We start from the raw sequence: 19,518 nt of genomic DNA, 5'->3' as shown, positions 1-19,518 counted from the left end.
GAGGTGTCAGGGTGGCCCAGGCAGGAGAGTAGCTCAGAGAAGGAAATACTGCTGCTCCAGGTGCACCCAAATTGCTGTGGCAGGAGCAGCTGGGGCTAATGAGGTGGTCTGGGGAGAGCCAATGGTTGGGGCCAGCCTGGGGTGTGTGTGGCTCCACTGGGGCAATAAAGGGGCAGCTGAGGGTTTTGGGAGCAAGAGAGGAAGGGTTGAGGGTGAGTGGTTTTGTCCTCTTTAGTGGTGGGTGGTTGCTGTATGTGTTTTTAATGTGTGCTTTTGGTGGTACCTGACTAGTGGGAGAGCATGCTGGGTGAAACCATGCTTTGCTGCCTGCTTGGAGGGATGCCTTTGTCTCATTTGTGTGCATGTTTTATGTATGCCTGTGGGGTTTTGTTATGAGAAGCTTAGAAGCAATGTTACCTGTCCTGCTTATGCCTCTCACCTGGGGTTATATTAGATGTGCTTGAAGGGGATTTGCTTGAGCTTGGTCACACTGGGTCAGTGCATGACCTGATGCTTTTGCTATGGGTATCTCTGGGTTGTGGGGTGGGATTTGGGCTGGGATGTGGCTGCCTCTCTTCAGATAGGACCCTGAGCTGGTGCTTCCAGGAGCCTTTGGTGGTCCTGCTAGTTTCAGGCTGTTTAAATCAGTGGCACCCAGAGCAGGAGGAAGGTATTCCTATCTCCACAAGGAGAGGCAAGCCTTGCTTCCTCATGGGGTCACAGCTGAAACTTCCCCAGCCTGGTGTGAAGTGGTGGTTTGTGCCTGTACTTAGTTTAGAGGCTGAGCTGTTGTGTGTGGATCCCTCTGAGATCTGCTGGGGGCAGAGGACTTGACATCCCTTTTGCTGGAGGCAGCAGATGTGGGGTGCTGCTGTGGGGTCCCAGGTCCTTGGGGTAGAGGTGGTGTGGCTGGGGCCTGACTCTGCCCTGTGCTGCCCCAGAGCACGTGGAAGATTTCAGCTGGCAGCAATCAATCCTTGACCTGCTGAGGTGCCAGTCATGGACAAGCACGATGAGAGGATGAAGAGGTTCAAGAACAAGGGCAAGGACAATGAAGTAAGTACAGACCCTGCTGTCTGTGGCACCTCCTTCCAGAACAGTGGGGCCAGCTGAAGCCTATATGAGAGCTTCTGAATCCTACTCACCCTCAGATCTTAGCATAGACTGTTGGGTTGCTTCAGAGAGATGGTGTGGAGCTGCTGGGATATGGTAGTAGTGGGATACAGGCTTTGGGTGGGTGGCTCTGGGCTGTCACTGCTGCCAGCATCCTTGAGGGGGGCACAGATGCTTTGTTGTGACCCTCCTGGATGTGGCGAGGAGATAGCTCTACTCTCTGTAGCAGTCCTGGGGTTGTTAAGTAAGATCTGGCATAGGGATGAGCTGTGTGTGGGGGGAGCTGGGTTGGAGCTTATGTGATGTCCTGTGCCCCCAGGCCCTGCGCAGGCAGCGGGTGGAGGTGAACATTGAGCTGCGGAAGGCCAAGAAGGATGAGCAGATCCTGAAGCGCAGGAGCATTTCCATCGTCTCTCTGGAGAAGAGCCCCTCACCAGAAGAAGAGATGAACACAGTGAGTGCTGGGTGTCTGCTCCTGGGTGGGTCAGTGTTGTAGCACGTGGCTGGTGTAGAACATCCTGTTTGCTCTGGGACTTGGATGAGCCCCACATCTAGTTCTGGTGACCTGGGTTAACAGCTGGAGCAGGATGCAGGGACTGGGAAGGGATTTAAGTGCTGTCCAGCCCTCCTCTGTGCTGTTCTGCATGGAAATGTGTAATGTGGCTTCCCTTGATGGTAGGTAGAATTGGGTGCACCTCCAGGCACCGGAGCAAGGTAATTACCGTGCTCATGGCCCCATTATGGTGCCAGGGACTCCCCTGCATTTGATTACAAGGATCAGCTGCCTGGAAGGCATTTGTGGGATTCTCTTCCTCTGTCTCATCCTGAAACTGCATTGCATAAAGAGCAGACAGCACCTTAGATATGGAGCAGTGATTGCCTTGGGTCTAGACAGCTGACTGAGTGTGAGATTACGCTGGAGGGAGTCCTGGCTTGGAGTTCTGACTTACAGACTGACTGTGAATCATCCCAACGCAGATTGTTCCACTGTCTTTGGAGGAAATAGTGGAAGCTGTGAATGGGAGCGATACTTTGCTCCAGCTGCGGGCAACTCAGGCAGCCAGGTATGCTGCTCGATGGGAGGGATGGGCTGCTGTGGGGTTTGGGGGCCAGGGGACATTGTTCCTGCTTGGGGGGTGTTGAAGACACAAAGTGCGCTGGGGAAGGAGCCTGCCAGCCCTGGGGACTGGGGTTGGTGGTGCCTTCTGGGCTGTGCTGGCTGCAGTCACCTGAGGTGGATGGGAAGGAACCTGGTGCTGGAGGCTGGGTCAGAAGAAGGGCTGCTCTGCAGAGGGATGTGGCTGAACAGGGCTGTCCCCATTGAGTCACCATCAGCAGGGATCTGTCCCCAGGGTCCAGGGGAAGCTGCATTGCACCTGGGGTTTTCCTGGGGTAGATCCCTGGTGTGCAGTACAGCTGGCACTGCAGCTGAGCCTGCCCTTGCTTGGGGTGTCCCGGCAGCACCCTGAGCTTGCACCATGGTGAGATCTGGTGACAGCACAGCTCTAAACCATGGATTCCCTCCTCTGTCAGCACAGGTGTTGTGGCTGGAATTTAGATCTAGCTGGAAGTGCTCCCTTTTCTAGCTGTTCTTGGCTAGATCAGGGCCCTGATGGTATCCTATGCAGGTGGATCCCTATGGTTATAAATTGTGCTGTGCCCTCTTACAGGAGGATCCTGTCCACGCAGAAGGACCCCCCTCTCAATCAGATTGTTGACTTGGGGATCATCCCCAGGCTGGTTGAGTTCCTGTCCCGTTCTGACAATGCTGCTCTGCAGTTTGAAGCAGCCTGGGCACTGACCAACATCGCATCCGGCACCTCAGAGCACACCAGGGCAGTGGTGGAGGGAGGGGCCATCCCTGCCTTCGTCTCCCTCCTGTCCTCCCCCCACATGCACATCAGTGAGCAGTCTGTGTGGGCACTGGGCAACATTGCAGGTGAGTGGGGACCCCAGGCAAGGCTGGGTTAGGACATGGTCACTGCCCCGGCTACTGTTGGGGTGATGAACAGCGGTGTTCCTTGAGATGGGGCCCATCACCCTGCAGCTCTGTTCTGCTATTCTTATGGCCTGGCAGCCTTTCCAACCCTGGGCTGGTCTTGCAGAGGATTTTGGCCATAGGCAAACACAAGAGTGCATCTTGCTGGGCTGGTCCAACCCATCAGCATCATTAGTAGTGGGGCCTATGGCTGCTCTTGGATGTCGCCTGTCTGTGACTGAAATATGTATCATAAATAACCCTCTTTATCTGTGCAGGTGATGGTCCTCTGTACAGAGATGCTCTTATCAATTGCAATGTGATTCCTCCCTTGCTGGCTCTGGTGTCACCTGTAACTCCAGTAAATAATTTTCTTGTTCTTGACTTGGCACTCCTGTTCACTTGGGTAATGGGTGAATGGTGATGTGACTCACAAATAACCAGCTGTTAGGTCAGTTGGATGGGACTCTTGTCTACACTGCTTTTAATGAGCCTAACCCTGAACAAGATGCCAGGTAGATGCATCTTAAGTCAATGTAGTGATTTAAATAAAGCTTTTCCATCCAGCTTTGACCATCTCAAGCAAGGAGTAAGTTGCAATTGGTGCACAGCAGACTTGCATATGCATGCACAGTGCAGAACTTGTCCTTCCTGCTTTCTCCTGCTGTGCCCTGCCCTCCTGCCCCACAGCTTTCAGGGGAAGAAGAACCTTCCCAGAGTGGTGTGAGGTGGGCTGCAAATACGGGCCTGTGACAATGGTGCTCCACTGCTCTTCTCACTGGGATGAGGGAACTCAAACCCTTCTCTGTGATGCTGGGCTGCTAATATTAAAGTAACACCCTTGGTCTTGTCCAAAGAATGCTTTGTAGTTGGTCCTGGGGACCTGGCAGTGAGCTGTTTTGTGCCTTTGTTAGTCACAGTGGCTTGTCATGCCATCAGATCTGAGGTTATTGGGACTTAATACTGGAGGAGAGGAGGTCTGCTCTTTTATCTCTCTGCTTCAAACAAGCCTCAGCCCTTATTAAAGAGGCTGCTCTTGGCTGATAACATCTGCTGCTGTGGAGCAGTGTTGGTTGCACCAGAGGGCTCAGCAAGGAGGATCTCACAGCTTCCTCATCTTCCAGGTTGGCTTCCTGAGGAACATCACATGGACTCTGTCAAACCTCTGCAGGAATAAGAACCCATACCCACCCCTGGAGGCAGTGAGGCAGCTGCTGCCTGTCATCACCTGCCTGCTGGAGCACGAGGACAAGGACATTGTCTCTGACTCCTGCTGGGCTGTGTCCTACCTGACTGATGGCTCCAATGACCGTATCCAGATTGTGGTGGATACAGGGATTCTGCCACGGCTGGTGGAGCTCATGGGCAGCCCTGAGATTATCATCATGGTAAGGAGCAGCTGTCAGTTCCTGATCTCTGGGCCTTTAATGTAGGGACATCTGGGGAGAGGGAGGGAGCAGCTCCTTGCTGTCTGTGGTCTGCTGCCTCTTCACTCTGTGGTTCTGCTTGTTGCTGATCAAGCCAGTGCTATGTTCCTTCTTGCTGTGGCTGGGAAGAGCCTGTAAATCTGCTTAGATCAGAACAGGAGGCTGGTAGGTAGGTCTGTAACCGTAGCAGTAATCATCCATGGGACTTCAAATGAAGGTTCAGGCACTTAGTGAAGGTGCTTGCTGGTTTTTCTGGTGTGTATCCCTTGAGATAAGACTTCTCATCTCCATCTGCTCTAATCTGTCTAGACTCCAGCTCTGCGTGCCATTGGGAATGTGGTTACAGGGACTGATGAGCAGACCCAGGCAGCTATTGATGCTGGTGTCCTGGCTATCCTGCCCCTTCTCCTGGGACACACAAAGTCAGCTATACAGAAGGAGGCAGCGTGGGCACTCAGCAACATTGCAGCTGGGCCCTGCCAGCAGATCCAGCAGCTCATCACCTGCGGGCTGTTGCCACCTCTGGTGGAGCTGCTTGATAAGGTAAGGGGATGGACATAGCTCTGTGCACGTGGGGCAGTGCTCAGTTTCATTCTGTGCAGCTTTGTTGTGAGATGCTGTGCCCAAGAGCCACCTGATCAGTGTTCTGTGAAGCTGCTGGGATCTGAGGAGCAGCATGAGCATTGTATTTAATACATCTGCATGAAGAAACAGCTTGGAGCTGGTCTTGGCAGCTCTGCTGTGTGTCCAACCAGTGCTAGGAAAGCAGACTAGTCTGCATTATGTACAAGGAGTGGCTCTCCTTGCCTGGCATCTCAGCCTGCTCTGAGGGATTCTAAAGTCTGGGAATGCCTTTTCTGTTGCTCTTCCAGGGGGATTTCAGGGCCCAGAAGGAGGCAGTGTGGGCAGTGGCCAACCTGACAACTGGTGGCACTGTGGAGCAGGTGGTGGAGCTTGTCCAGTCTGGGGTCCTCAAGCCTCTGCTCAACCTGCTTTTGGTCAGAGACACCAAAACTATCCTGGTTATCCTGGATTCGATTTCAAATCTCTTCCTGGTAAGATCTTACATCCCTTTTGCCAAAGAAGTAATGAGGAGTGAGAGGGATGCTCGCATGATGCAGGTGCAGCTGAAGCAGCTCCTCCCCAGCAGTTAGTCTTGCAGGAGTGAGTTAGACTTCATGCCTGACTTGTTCTTGGGTCCTTTTGGGTTGCCAAAAGGGCTTGACATGAAGTTCCAGAGTGCATCCTCTCCTTTCCAAAGGGAGAAACAGTGTGCTAATCACTGAGCCATACAGAAAATGAAGGTCTTGGAGGAACTGGATGGTGCTAAGGTCTCCCAAGGGTCCAGGAGGTGTTTTGGTTGGCAGCAAAACCACAATATAGTGAAAAAACAGGGACAGTTTGATATATACTACAGTCATATTCTAGGCATCTCTGAACACAGTGCAGACCCTTGTGTTCCTACCTGCAGTCACTTAGCCCTTAGGCAGGAACCACCTTGACCCCATTACTGACATGGGTTGTACTTGCCTCTGTTGTTTGCAGGCAGCTGAGAAGCTGGGAGAGACAGAGAGGCTGTGTCTGCTGGTGGAAGAACTTGATGGTCTGGAGAAAATTGAAGCCTTGCAAACCCACGACAACATCATGGTCTATAGAGCTGCCCTGAATATCATAGAGAAGTACTTCTCTGGTGAGGTATGTGAGCTCTTGCTGCTGCTCATTAGAAAATGAACTGTTGTGTGCCGAAGCGGAGCACATCCTTTAAAGATGCTGAGATAAGTCCTTAGGTATCTTCGTGAATTTGAATGGGGTAGTTCTTATAGCTTACTCCCTTTACCTTCCAGAGGTCTATAGAACCCTGATCTGTCAGCTGACTGTTGTGCATTAGAGATGCTTTGATAGCATCTTGCTGCTGGAATTTCCAATGGCATCAGCTGGCATCACTGCAATTGCTGATATGCATTCCAAATGTGAGAAGGCTTCCTCTTTCCTGGCTGGCTTGTTGCTAGGAAGGGCAGCCTCCTACTCACTGATAACTGTGCTCAAGTTCCTTCTGGGTTACTTGACTCTTCTTGTGTTAAACTTGTGAGAAAAGTACAGGACCTCAGCAAGGAGTCCTAAGGGAATTCCATAACTGTCACAAGTCCATATTTGGAGCCAGCCTTGTTCTTACAGATCAGGGAACAGCAGAGCAGAGGCTTATAGTGGTCTGACAGACCCCAGAGCTGAGGTCTGAAAGTTGCCTGCAGTGTTTAAGCAAGTAAAGATGCAGACCCATTAACTGATGGCTGTGAACTTCCTCCTAGGAGACTCCTGATCTGCAGCATTGGAACGGATGTGGAAGGGGTATATAACTTCACAGTGGAGAAGCAAGACTTCAAAGGCTGAAGCTCTGACTTGGTGGGTGGAGGCTGGGTGTCCTGACCAAGGGGAGTAGAGATGTATAGCCCTTTTACAGGTGGACCTTAGCAATAAATTGCACTTGTGGATTTGTACTTCTTGCTTCTATTCCTTTTCTCTCATACTTCTGCTGTGGTGAAGATCACGGCTCTCTGGTTCCTTAAACATATGGGAAAATTACATATTGGAGTTTTTGGAAGTGTTTTATGTGTGAGACATTGCCTGCCTGCAGTGTGTAACCTCTTGTTAACTGTTAAGAAGGAACTGAACCCTGCTTGGCCTTTGTGTTTGTGCTGTGTCTCCTGGGCCTCCTTGCAGGGTAGAGGGCATTTCTCCTCCAGGTTGCCTAGAAAGAAGGAAGCAGAGCCTGTGGTCTGTACAAGGTGCACAGCCCTGAGCTTGTTGAGTGTAGTTGAAGTGCTGGAGTCGATTTATTTCCTGGATCTGACACTATGAAGTGAAAATTGGAATAGCACAAAACCTGAGTGTGCTCTGGAGATGAGTGCCTGTGTGCATCCTTCCTTTGTGCTGTGGGTTAGCCCTGGGGGCTCTGCTGCCAGAACCACCTTACAGTGTGCTGCTGAGGCAGCATCTGGAAATGATTGGATTTCAGTGGGTAAAAGGAGCCTGAGGTTGATGCTTCCTCGGTGTAAATGGAGATGTGGACCGGAGCTGGGCTCCTGCTCTTCCTGAGCCTGGACACAGGGCTGCTGTGTGCTGGTGTTCTGCTGACTGAGAGCAAGCTAAAAAGGGAAAGGTCAGTGCTTTTCCTGCACGTCTATTTGAGGCTGTTACAGGTAAGTTGCTTTCTTTCACCTTTGCAGCACTGGATTGAAAGAGAAGCGTCTATGGGTGCCGTGCTGAGTTGGTGATGCTTTACTTTCCTAATCCAGAGCGTTTCTACCTTTCATTGAGATGAACTTTTCTGACCAAAGAGGATCTCAGTGCTGAGCTCAGTGATAGCTGGAGTTGTGTGGAACGCATTGCTGCGGCCTAGCAGTGCAGCTGTGTTCTGTAGGTCCTCCCACACACTAGGGGGCGCTGCACTCCTCCTTCAGCACTCGGCCCCTCCATCCCCGACCTCCCCAAGATGGCGGCGCCTCTCCTGACGTCACGGCCGAGCCGCGGGGCGGCGCTGAGGCGGAGCGGAGCCGCTGTCCGGGCCGGGTCGGGCTGAGGCGGCGGCGGCGGCGGGTCCGGCCGCGATCGGAGCGCGGAGAACGGCCGGAGGTTGGAGCGGGCCCGTATGGGGTTGAGCGGGGCAGCGGGTTGATCTCGCCTCAGGGCGCGATGTCGAATCCCGGGACGCGTCGGAACGGCTCCAGCATCAAGATCCGCCTCACAGGTAATAACGGCGCGGGAGGGGCCCGGGGCGCTGCTCGGTGCGGAGGGGCCGGTTGTGGGCAGGGGGCGGCTGTATGTGTGTGTGTATATATGTGTGTGTATGTGTGTGTATATCTGTGTGTGCCGGGGGGGCCGTGGCCGCCGGTGAGGCCGGGCCGTGGCGGCGGGGCCCAGCTGTTCCCCCGCTCCTTCGCTCCTCTTCCCCCATTCCCGCTCCCAGCCCGCGGTGCTGCTGCGTTTCCAAGTTATTTCTATTATTATTATTATTATTCTTTCCCCCCTCTCGGTTCCCGGTTCCCACCCGCCCCCTGCAGTGTGCAGTGCAGCCGCCGTTCCCTCAGGTTCCCTCTGTCCGAACCCTCCTCTCATCTCGTTTGCCTCCGCTGGGCTCCATAGGCTTTGTTGCAGAGCCCCGTTGTTCTCTCTGTGTGCGTCTCATTGCTTTGGGTCTGTTGTTTAGCTGTATTTTGTTTCCCTTTTCGCTCTCCTCCTCTCCTGCTTTCTCTCCCAAACCCAACTCCTGCAGTCCTTCCCCTGAGCCAAAGGTGCCAATGAATGACTGCACTCTGTGTCTCTTCATCAACTCTGTGTGCACACATGAATAAACCAATTTATGTTGCACCCTCCGAGGTCTGGATTAGCTCTGAGAGCTGCTCCAGCTAATGCTGAGCTGCTGTTCTAATGGGAAGAGGCACAGGTTCTGATTCTTAAGGCTGTGGGGTGAATTATTAATAAATAAGACCCGATCTGACCTTTTTAAAGGCAACAGGTGGATACTTGGAGATCTCGGTGCCGTGGTTCATTCAGACCCATGCACAGGTATTGATCTTTATGGAACTGTGGCTGTGGGAGCGTGAGATATTGCCAAACAATAAGAGAAATGGCACAAGGTGAACTCCAGTTCCAGGTGAACTTGCTTCTGGTGTGCACTGCAATCAGTCAGCAGCGACTCTTCAACATAAAACCCTGGTTTGCTTTTAATCCTTCCTTGATCCCGTGCTGCTCATGCTTTAGGAGGCTGCAGTTGGCAAGGAAAATATCAATCTGAAAATCCTTTCGGACACGAGCAGGCTGCAAGTATTTTTAGGGTGTAAAGACGATGTTTGATCTGAAATCAGTTTTGTGGAGCCGTGTGCTAAATGCCAACGCAGTCACTAACGTGCCTTGTTTGTATGCCAGTCAGTCCATCAACACGCAGGCAGTTGAGTAACTTGTGCTGTGGTCGCAGCCCTGTGGAGCGGGCAGGTATCGTTTAAATAACAGACAGAAGCTGTTGGTTTTAGAAGCTGTTGGTTTTAGTTCTAAAGAGCGAATGCAGCGTCAAAGTGTTCTTTGCCTTTTAGCGTGTGCTATTCCTGCCTGGCTGAGAGCATTTTGTGCAAGAGGCTGAAGTTGCAGCTTATTGAGCAACTTGGTGGATTTTCTCACTCATCTTTTGTTGTTTTAATTAATTATATTGGAGAACTCTGCTCTCTCAAACTCATTTTAGGTTTTTACAAGCATGTGACCTGGGTGGTATGACAAAAATTGCTGCGTTTCATCAGAAATGAATTGCTCTGGGAGAGGTTTCCCTTTGGAGTTGTTAAGAAATGCTGCATCCTCAACGTGGCTGGAGGTTGCTGGGCTGACTTACCTGCTCCAAAGCACTGCAGCTATCGCGGCTGCTGCTTCCTCATCTGTTCTGCTGCTGGGAGCTTTGAGTGGTGTTAATTCAAGACAGGGAACGTCTTCTGTTACGATCTACTACCTGCGCTGTGTTTCCTGTGATTAGAAATCATTTGTTTTCACACAGCTACTTTCAGTAGTGCAATACTGCTCAGTCTGAAGGTGCCTGTGAGCATTAGGAAAAGCAAATGGTGGTTGAATCTTGCTACTTTTAAAGGCATTGTTCTCATTTTCCTTGTTTATTGGCATGGTGTTTGTACAAGCGTTGTGTTAAAAGCATTTCAGTCATATGAATATATTAGAAAAGATCTTCCAGCTCGTGCGGGGTGGTGTCAGTCCTACCATGATGCAGATTGCAATGAAGTGAAATGGTAAATGACACGTTCTGTTTAGAAAGGAAAAATAAATAAATCAACAGATCCAACTGCAGGTAACTTGGGTGATGGGTTAAAATGTCTGCGTCCTCAAACACGCTCATCACAGAATGGCCCAGGTTGGAAAGGACCTCAAGGCTCATGAACCTGATATCTCACTTTCTCCTAAAGTATGTGCAGGGTTCCTTTTGTTTTCACCACTGCTGGTGATAGAGCAGCCAAGGGTGCTTATGGCCTTGTCTCACTGCTGGGAGCAGCTCTAGGCAAAGGAAGGTAGGACTTGTCATTATATCCGTAGTCTCTTTGTATCCGTGCTGTCAGCGGGTAGAGCAGCCATGACAGATGACTCAAAAAAGAGATGGGAACAATGCAATGGTATTGTGAGTGCTTGAGGAGTCTGCTTAGGTTCTTCTGGGTCAGGGAGGAATGTGGTCCAAAGGCCTTTGTGAAGCACATCCCTTTTTTAGCTGATGTCCTCCTCTAAAACCTTTGTTTGCTGCTGCAGTCGCTGCTCCCTGGGGGCAGTTCCAAAGGGTTGATCAACTCCAAAGCTTTATGTGCTTCTTACTCATACTGTTATTTCACCCAGAAGTACTCGTGAAAACTGCAGTCTCATTGTGCTGGATCTCAGAGTTGCTCTTGTTCTGGGTAACTTGCGTATGGGAAAATCCCATGCAATTGGGAAGGCTGGGAGGAAATGGACTAAGTGTGCAGCTTTTCTACCAGAAAACCTCGAGGTTCTGTTCTGACTTCATCGGTATGGCTTTATCATCACTGCTGCAGCAGAGGTGTTAAAAGCAGTCTGGCTTCTGATGCTGGAGAAGGAAGTGAGAAAAGATGGGGAAGGAAAAAGCATTAGTTCAAATGTAATGAATCGTTTCAGAGAAGGAGCAGGAAAGGGGAGAGGATCATGAAGCATTTCAGCCCATGGAAACGTGTAGATGGCCAAAGCAGGTTCTTGAGCAGAAGAGCAGCAGTTGGTGTAACAGGAAAGCACAGTCATCCCTCAGCCTTAAGAAAGGCATTCCTTCTTGGCAGCCCCAGTGTAGGGGGTTGTTGGGTTGCTGCTTGTTATTGTATCTGTAGAGGATTTGAATGGAGGGCGAGAGGAAGGAGAGCTTGATGTCAGAAATGTCAAGGAGGAATGAGGAAGGTGGTGAGGAAGTGCATGGTTTATGTGAGGTGAGTGCATTCACAGGCAATGTTTGATTTCTGTGTTAGCAGAGGCAAAGAAAGGCAAAGAGGTGGTGCAGGGAAGTATCCAAAACCCCACTTTCATTTCCCTGTACTTAGAACAGCTTAGGGAAGTCCCATCTGCAAAGTGCTTATAAATGGCTGCCTTGGGTTTGTTTCACAGACGTTCACTGGTAATTTAAGGAAAGCATTAAAGAATGAAGTGAATTCAAGTCCGAAGTAAAATATGACGTTTCTTTAAAAGCAATACACTTAAGCTTGTTATGAAGGCATACGTTAAAAAGTGTCACAAATGCTTCCCTTTCATGACTAATGTAGTATTGATCGGTTCAGCAGAGTTAACTGACTGATCAATAGCAACACTAATATTGGCCACCCAGACAGTTTTATGTCCCGTGTTCAGAAACAATGACTATCTGTGCAGGGATCTCCATATCAAAAGTAGTAAATAGCTCATGGGCTGTCTGTCGTTTTATGTTTTTATGTTGGAAAGAGTCCTGGCTGCAGACTGATGGTGCTGGTGTGAGAGGAGGCCAGGCTGGCCAGCCGGCCATTTGGGTCTGCCCTTGTTTGTGGCTGCACAGGGGCTTGTTGATAGGAAAGGCATGGAAATCTGGGGCATGGAGCAGGGGGAACTTGCAATGGACAGCTGGTATCTTTGGGCTGCTGGGGTGGGAACCAAGAGCAGGCGGGTGGGCTGCGACTTGCTGCCTTTGTCTCTCTCAGTACGTCCGAGCTGTGCCAGCACCATTGTCCTGGTGGAAGTAAATTACGTCTCCAAAAGGAGTTTGCATGAACGTTCCCTCAGGCAGCGAAAGTAGAGACAATAACTACTTTATTCCAAACTTGAAACTTTCTTTTCTCAAACTGGGTGCCTTCGTATAAAGGAATGTAATTTGGAATGTTGTTGCGGAGCTGCTTAATGATTTCTTATTTAATTCCTTACAGCGTTCTCATCCTCTTCCCTAAATGGCTTTATCGTGTTATAAAACATTGTAGCATTACTCTTTCCGTGCTGTAAAATGGAGAGATCTCCCAGTGAGGAAGTGAGCTTCGTGCTGGGATGTTTTCTGCTGGTCCCGACCTGCTGACAGCACCAGAGCAGCAGCCACCAGTGCCCTGCAGGTAAATAGGAGTGGGAGCACTGCGGCTGGTTCTGCTGCTGGCCCTGGCACTGTGTGTGTTGGAGGTTTGGCTGGATTGCCGCCCAACTTTAAGCAAGTCCAGCTGACATGTTTAAAGTTGGATTAGTCTGGTTAGATTACTTGCTGCTATTTATGGTTCCAGACTTAAATACTCACTCGGCTGCCCTGTTCATTTGGAGAAACTCATGTTTGGGTGCAGAGAATATTAAAGAAGGTTTTAGGAAAAGAGGCTGTTCTGTCAGCCAGTGCTTTCTGTGAGTGAGCAATGAGACCTTTTTGTGATGGGTTCTGCAATATCATTGAAAGCTTTTATCTGTATTAGTGCTTTGATCATTTGCATTTGGGAACCAAACACTGATGCTGATTTATGGTCCCGAAGTGAAACAAAGCTGTAGTGCCACGATCTGGAAATGGTTTGTTCTTTCCTGTACCATGAGTTGCTTTGGGTGGGCGAACGTGTCAGGGAGATGTGAAATCTCAGGATATTTGCTGACAGCCGCTGTGACATTTCTCCTGCTGTGACCTGTTCAGGCATTATAAGGTACATGCTGAGGTCTCGAGTGTAGCCCTGGCCAACAGCAGGACATTGATGGGGAGAGCAGCAATACGGCTGACCAACTCCCTGCAGTTTTGCCTCGATACCATCTCCCCTTCTTCAGCCAGCACATTAGCGAGCCTGCAGTTAGCCATGCAGCTGGTTAATGCAAGCACTCATGTTACTGCTGGTAGTGGGGAAGTTGTGCTGCTTTCAGATAATGATGTTTCAGATGCTTACGGATGAGTTCCTGCAGGCGCTGCTGCAATAACTGAAGATGTTATCTCCTTGCTCGTCTGCTGACCCCCCTTTGCCAGGAATTTGTCACTCACTGCAGGGAACTGGTGGAGGAAAACCCGAAGATGAATTATGAGCACATCTGTGCAACTTCAGCTGCTGACATTGAGTCTTTATCAAGAATTTAAGCTGAGGGGCTGGACTTTGAAAAGCTGGGGTATGAGTGTGTGTTGTCGTCTGCTGGGAGGAGCTGAGCTTGGAAGAGAAAAGAAGAGAGAGATGGTGATTTCCTAAACCCTGCAGCAAGGTTCACTGTAGGTGTATATTGATATATATCCATTTGTAAAAGATGTATCTGAATATTTATGTGACAGCAGGAGAAACCTGCCTGTTGGTTGGTTAAAGATGAGCCAGTGCTGGGTGACGGGTTAAGATGTTACACTGCTTATAAACTTCATTTCACGTCTCTTGGAAAGGAAACCTTGCCGTTTTTGAAGGGGATCCCTGGGCGTGTTCCTCTCCTGTTTCCATCTGTCATCCCTGTGGAAGTCGTAAAATGCAACGAGAGGACAGTGGGAAAGCATTGGGAGTTTTTCTTTCAAATATTCTCTTATGAACTGGGAGCTACATTGGGAATATTTGGGGATGCTGGAGCTGGGTGATAAATGCGATGACGCTCCAGTTGAATTGGCAGAATAAGCTCACATGCTGCTTTAGAAAGAATCTCTCCACAGGGCTGTAATAGCTTGATGCCTTCCTCTTCACTAAGTCATTTTTGTCAAGTTAAAGGCCAGAATTCAAACTGGCTTGTTGTCAAGGACACTAAGCACAGCAGGCAGAAATCCCCAAGGCTACCCAGTTCGCAGCACAGACACACAGCCGGCAGAGCACCGTTCGTTCGCTCTCCCCTCCCCCATGAAAAATCCTTTTTTTTTTTTTTCAGAATATGGACACTATTATGCATACTAATAGAATGCAACAGCATGTATTTAAATGGGGAGTTTGTTCATCTGTCCGGGGGTGAAACAATGTTGGATTGTTGGGGAGCTGTGATGCGGTGACTGCGCCGCTCGCCCCACCAGCTGTGTGCACCTCTGTGCACCTCGCTCCTCATCCCAATCCGTGCCATTAAGGCTGTAAGAGATGCTGGGGAATCAGGTGTGCCTTCCAGCTTTATGTTTTATGCTTTGTTTCCTTATTGTCACTTAAGTATACACTGCTACGTGTTGAAGAAGGAAGGGTGGCATTAGTCCACATGACTCACTTCTGGTGTTAGTGACCACTGGGATGCTTCAAGAATGAGTATTCCTGAATTGCCTCTCTAGCATCCAGATTTAGCCATGATTGTTATTTCCTATCAAATAGATGTTTCTTTCCCAGGAGGTTTTGAAGAAGCCCCACATGAAGCTGATTGGATGCCTCTCTTTCAGAGGTGCCCTGATGTTTTCTGGTCTTGTGGTCGTCTTTGCTTCTGCATTAACTCCTAGTGTATAATGATAGTTGTGAAGAAGTTGCCATTTTATCCTTCAAGTTGATGAGTTCCACCTTGGTACATTTTAGTATTTGGAATAAAGTAGCATTTTTTAATGAGTAAAATGGAAGGAATAGCATTTTATTTGTCCTTTCCATGCGTTTGCGTTTCAGTCTTCCATCAAAATCTGCTTATCTTCTCTAATCATTGGACTACAATGAAATGCATGTATTCTTATCAGTTCGAAGTTTCCCTTTCTCATTTACTTTACAAAATTAAATTAGGGTGTGTTGTAGAAAACCCGTTCTTCTAATTAATCTCCTTAAATTTCCAAGATACTCTCTCAGAAGCTCTCCATTGGGATTTTTCTCTTCAAAAGTCAGAACTCCTTTAAGATAGTTGCATTTGTTTCAGCTTGAAGACAACTGCCAGCATCGCTCTGATCTCATTCCTCCAGCCCTGACCACAGTCCATGTCACGTCCCCAGCGTGGGATGGACCTCAGTGCCTCATTCCATGCGCTCAGTGGATGCATCTGTTATAATATGCGAGCTCCATTTTACTGCAGAGCATGAATAAGAAAGATCAGCCTGACAATGAACTGAGTGTATGGATTGTGCTGTTGATTGTTGATTTATTTTTTTCCTTCACAAGTGAACTATTTGGAAAAGCACAGTTTCAATCTGATTCAGATTTGCAGTGGTTGATAGACTTCCAATGGACGCTTTGTTCTTTATTCTTGCAGCTGATGTGTTTGGGGTTTTCCCGTGTTGTTTTGTAAGAATATGGGATCTTGCATTTAAACTGAGAAGCTGAAGGTGTAGATGTTGTATTGAACATGTGTGAGCCTGGCTAATGGACACGTTGTTGTGGAACAAGGCTTCTTGGAACTTCTAGCATGAATGGCAGAGAACCCATCAGATTTGGGAATGTCTGAGTTGAGCAGCTCAGCATAAGGTAGAGGTGTGCTGTCAGCCTTTGAAGGGATAACTTGGACAATATCTTGATGACATTGACCTCAAGTTATTATAACAGCAGAAATTACATGCAGTCACTCTTAACTTTCTTTAGTGACTGCAGAGAGGAACGTGTCAAGCTAAGCACTGTGATGAGCGTGTTACGATCTTGTATGTGTGTAAATACCCTGTTAAGCAACAGATCAGAGGGAACAGAAACAAAACAAAAAGCCTGGAGCGTTGGGGATTTTGAAAGTCTGATCTTCTGAAAACCAATTTTTCATCTCCGAATCTTTTTACATGAAGAGGTTTTACACCGTAGGGGCTGGTGATGCATTTAACCTATTCCTGAAATACTTTGAGCAAGGAGGACAATATTTCTGTTGGGCTCCCCATGTTTTACAGGTGAGCACTGAAGCACGTTGTGGTTCAGCTGCAGGAGGATCCGTGGAGCTAGCAGGGAGCAGAGGTGTCTGAGGCAGCGAGGGCCCACTGTGCACAAAGGGATGTGACTGCAAACCATTATGGCTTTGCTCAGCTTGGTGGTTGTGTGATGCAACTGAGGTAAACTTGGCTTTAAAAAGGTGCTCAGAATTCGTCACATACTGTAACGTTCATCTTAGGGGACAGAACGTTAACAGATTTTTTCCCAATCCATATGAATAAGATGCAGCTGTTACAGGCTGATAACACAGCACAGGTGCACAGCTGGCCCTGACTGCTACACAGGGAGCACAGAGCATCACAGCAGTGCTGCTGTCACCAGGCCGCTTTAGCAGTTCTTTTCCCTGGGCTAGGACGAGACTCAGGCAGACAAAAGGGACGTGTACATGGGTGTTGTGCATGTGTTACGTTCTTTAGTCTAAAATTAAATACCTTCTCAGAATTAGAAAAGTCTGTTTGGTAGCAGCATAAATAATGCTCCTGTGTAATCCAACAGCTTGGCTTTGGCTTGGGCGCGAGTGATCTTTTTGCTGTTGTTCAATCACAGGGGTAATTTGACTTGTCTACAAGTAATGTTTTGATAAACTTCAATAGGAATTAGCGAAGCGCCCATCAAATGGGGTTTATAAAAAGTTGCTTGGGAAAATCTGCCGTAAGTAGTCTGCAATTCAAGGCATTTCCTTCGCGGGATGCTTATCAAGTCTGCATGTGCTACTTCCAAACTGAACTAGGGCATAGATGAGAACTATTTTGGATAGAAGAGGGGAGAAAAGGAAATAAAGCTGAGCTGAAAAATAGCGGTTTTCCTTTATTTTTTTTTAACCATTGCCTCAGGATGTAAATCATACACATGTGAAGAGAGAAAACAGACTTTGAACCAGCAGAAGGAATCAGAGTAATCTGTGATGCTCAAGATGATGCTGGTGGTGTAAACATGACTGAAATAGTCATCATAGGGCTGGTGGGTAAATATGTTTAGAAGCCTTGGGATGAAGCGGCTTCTCTCTCATAGTCATTACAGCAAGGAAAACCAAAATGCCCTGCTTGTTCCTGGGGTGCTTCTGTGCTGCAGAGCAGCTGCCAGTTGTTCAGACAGCCGTGCTTCCAGATGCCTCTGTGGAGCTGCAGAGCTTTTCTTTCTTCTTTTATTTAAGGATAGCAGCAAAGAATTGTGGCATAGTTGAAAAGCGATGAAAAGGACACAGCAAAAATTTCTGTGGGGATTTCTTCTAGATGAGAAGGCTGATACTGATCCATTTCCTAAGTGGTTGGTGGTTCCTCAATTCAGCAGTGAAACCTGGCACACCAAGCTGTCTGTGCATCTCAGAGCCAGGGTACTGCTGTCTCCTCCATCAGGCTGATGAATGAAATCAAGGGACAAACTTAAGCTTCTTTTCAGACTGGAAGAGATATAACAAGGCTGCAAAAGGCATCGCACCTCTCGTTCTCATCTAAATAAGATTAGGTTCTTCATTTGGAGATCTGGAGGGAGTCAGCAGGAGTGGGAGAGCAGTTCTGGGATGGTACAGGAAGGACACGTGTGTGTCAATCCACCACCTACCTACAGTAAGTTTATCTTCATTCGTTTCTCTCATAAGTGAACAACCAGAGTTGTTCTCCCAGCATTGTCTCTTTTGGTTTTTTTTGTTTCTCAGAGCATGATATTCTCTGGGAGAAACATCCAGATGACTTTATCAATCACTTGTAATAACCCCTTGCGTACTTTGCTTTTGACTTAGGAGTTTTGCTTTGCTTTTTAACCCAGATGAAATTGTGTGTTAATTCCTTGCACAGAGATCTATCTGTGTCCTGTGTGTGTTGCTTGCAGCATCAGACAATGCATCAACCTCCTACTGGCATTTTTTAATTAAAAGTACAGCGCTATCACTTCGAATTAATGCCACGCAGCTTATTTTAGCCAGGAAGAGAAATGTTGTTTATGGGTTTTTCTTATGAAAATTGTTTATTAAATCTTGCTCTCCTTTGTTTCTCCCCAGCAGTTTGTCATTCAGCGCCTGGACAGTATCAGTTTCCTGGCGTGTGAGTTGTGTTAGTGATATGAATGGAAATAAAGGTTTGCATTTAATATCTTGACTCCTTGATAAATAGAAACTGCCTTCTTAATAAAAAAAGAAGAAAAAAGTGATGTTCTGCAGCTCCTGTAAACCAAGTGTCAGCCTATCTCCTGCTGCACTCCCTGTGCTGAGTCCATTGCGAAGAAATAGGTATTTCTAGGAGCTTCTGTGTTATGAACTGTGAAGAGATGGCTTTTGTAATGCTGTTCAGTGAAATTGCTAGGCCCTGTTATACTAAATTACTGTGAGAGCAAGTAATGCATGCAGTGAGAGCCAGCCCTGGTGAGAGTGTTCCTCACAGAGCATTTCATTTTATGTAGAGCGTTAGCACTGCTAACCATCCATGCGAAATGTAATGTATTGAACCTATTTAATCAATTTAAAATGGAGAGCAAACTTGGGAGGCTTTGACAGAACCGACTGTCTCTACGTGTTGTTTTTCTAAGTATTACATTTTAGACTTTGGTTGTGTTTATGTAGTGGTTTGAGAAGAACGTTTTGTTCAGGAGAACTTCATGTTTTATTAGTATGTGATCCAGCAGCCGAGTGTTGTCACTGGAGGAGAGTCATATTGGAGTATGAAAGGTATACACAAAGGCTGGATAGGAAGAAGCATGACACCTTCTCCATCTTACTTATATAAGGCCTTTGATCGAGGTATCTCAGCAGCAATGATTTATCTTTTATTGATGCAATGGATGCCAGTGTTTTGTACAAGGCAAATCGTGGCGGTGTTGCAGGCAAAGTGATGAAAGCATAGCGCTGAGAAAATGGTGAACATCCTGGTCAGAGCTGTGCAGTGAAGCCTTTTCATCACAATCGCAGCCTGCAGATTCAGGTTGGGATTAGCAAGGGAGTTTCATTTATTGGATAGTTTAAAAGGTATTCTTGAAAAATTGCTGGAGGGTTTCCATATACATTGCTGTTAAGCCACTGTTGAGAAACTGAATTTGCAAAGCTTTTTCATTTAAAGACATCTTTGCTAGAACGCTATGTGCACGCTGGACGCTATCTGCTTTCATTCTAAACTCTATTTTTATTTTGCTCTCTGAAGCTAGTCTGTAACTAAAACATTCCTCGCATCTTTTGGCAGAAGATTTAGTCAAGGACATTTGTCATCCTGCTCTCAAGGCGCTGGTTCCGGCCTTTCTCCGAGCCGCT

General features: G+C 48.0%; 2 protein-coding genes across 7 annotated transcripts in view; both read left to right on the top strand.

Moving 5' to 3' along the window:
• Positions 1-990: 990 nt before the first annotated feature.
• Positions 991-7,013, top strand: KPNA7 (karyopherin subunit alpha 7). Its single transcript, XM_015876901.3, is given in 11 exon segments — positions 991-1,056; positions 1,433-1,567; positions 2,092-2,177; positions 2,784-3,052; positions 3,370-3,452; positions 4,216-4,479; positions 4,828-5,061; positions 5,391-5,573; positions 6,064-6,213; positions 6,825-6,845; positions 6,847-7,013. Coding segments are annotated over 11 exon segments (1,542 nt in total). The 5' UTR covers positions 991-999; the 3' UTR covers positions 6,907-7,013.
• A 1,042-nt stretch (positions 7,014-8,055) lies between these two features.
• The window catches only part of SMURF1 (SMAD specific E3 ubiquitin protein ligase 1), a 42,106-nt gene continuing 30,643 nt past the window's right edge, over positions 8,056-19,518 (top strand). For 4 of the 6 annotated variants that reach the window (XM_015876900.3, XM_015876899.3, XM_015876898.3 and 1 more), the window contains exon 1: positions 8,056-8,263. In XM_015876900.3, coding sequence (XP_015732386.1) covers positions 8,209-8,263 — 55 coding nt within the window. In that variant the 5' untranslated portion in view covers positions 8,056-8,208. Of the gene's footprint in view, positions 8,264-17,369; positions 17,849-19,518 lie in introns of those variants that run through there. The other 2 variants (XM_085513891.1, XM_015876897.3) reach the window with 2 other exon arrangements.

The sequence above is a fragment of the Coturnix japonica genome, chromosome 13, assembly GCF_054131305.1.
Source record: "Coturnix japonica strain WE chromosome 13, WE-NBRP24, whole genome shotgun sequence".
NCBI classification, from domain to species: Eukaryota; Metazoa; Chordata; class Aves; order Galliformes; family Phasianidae; genus Coturnix; species Coturnix japonica.
Note: the sequence above shows the minus strand (reverse complement) of the source record. Positions and strands in the feature narration are given on the sequence as shown.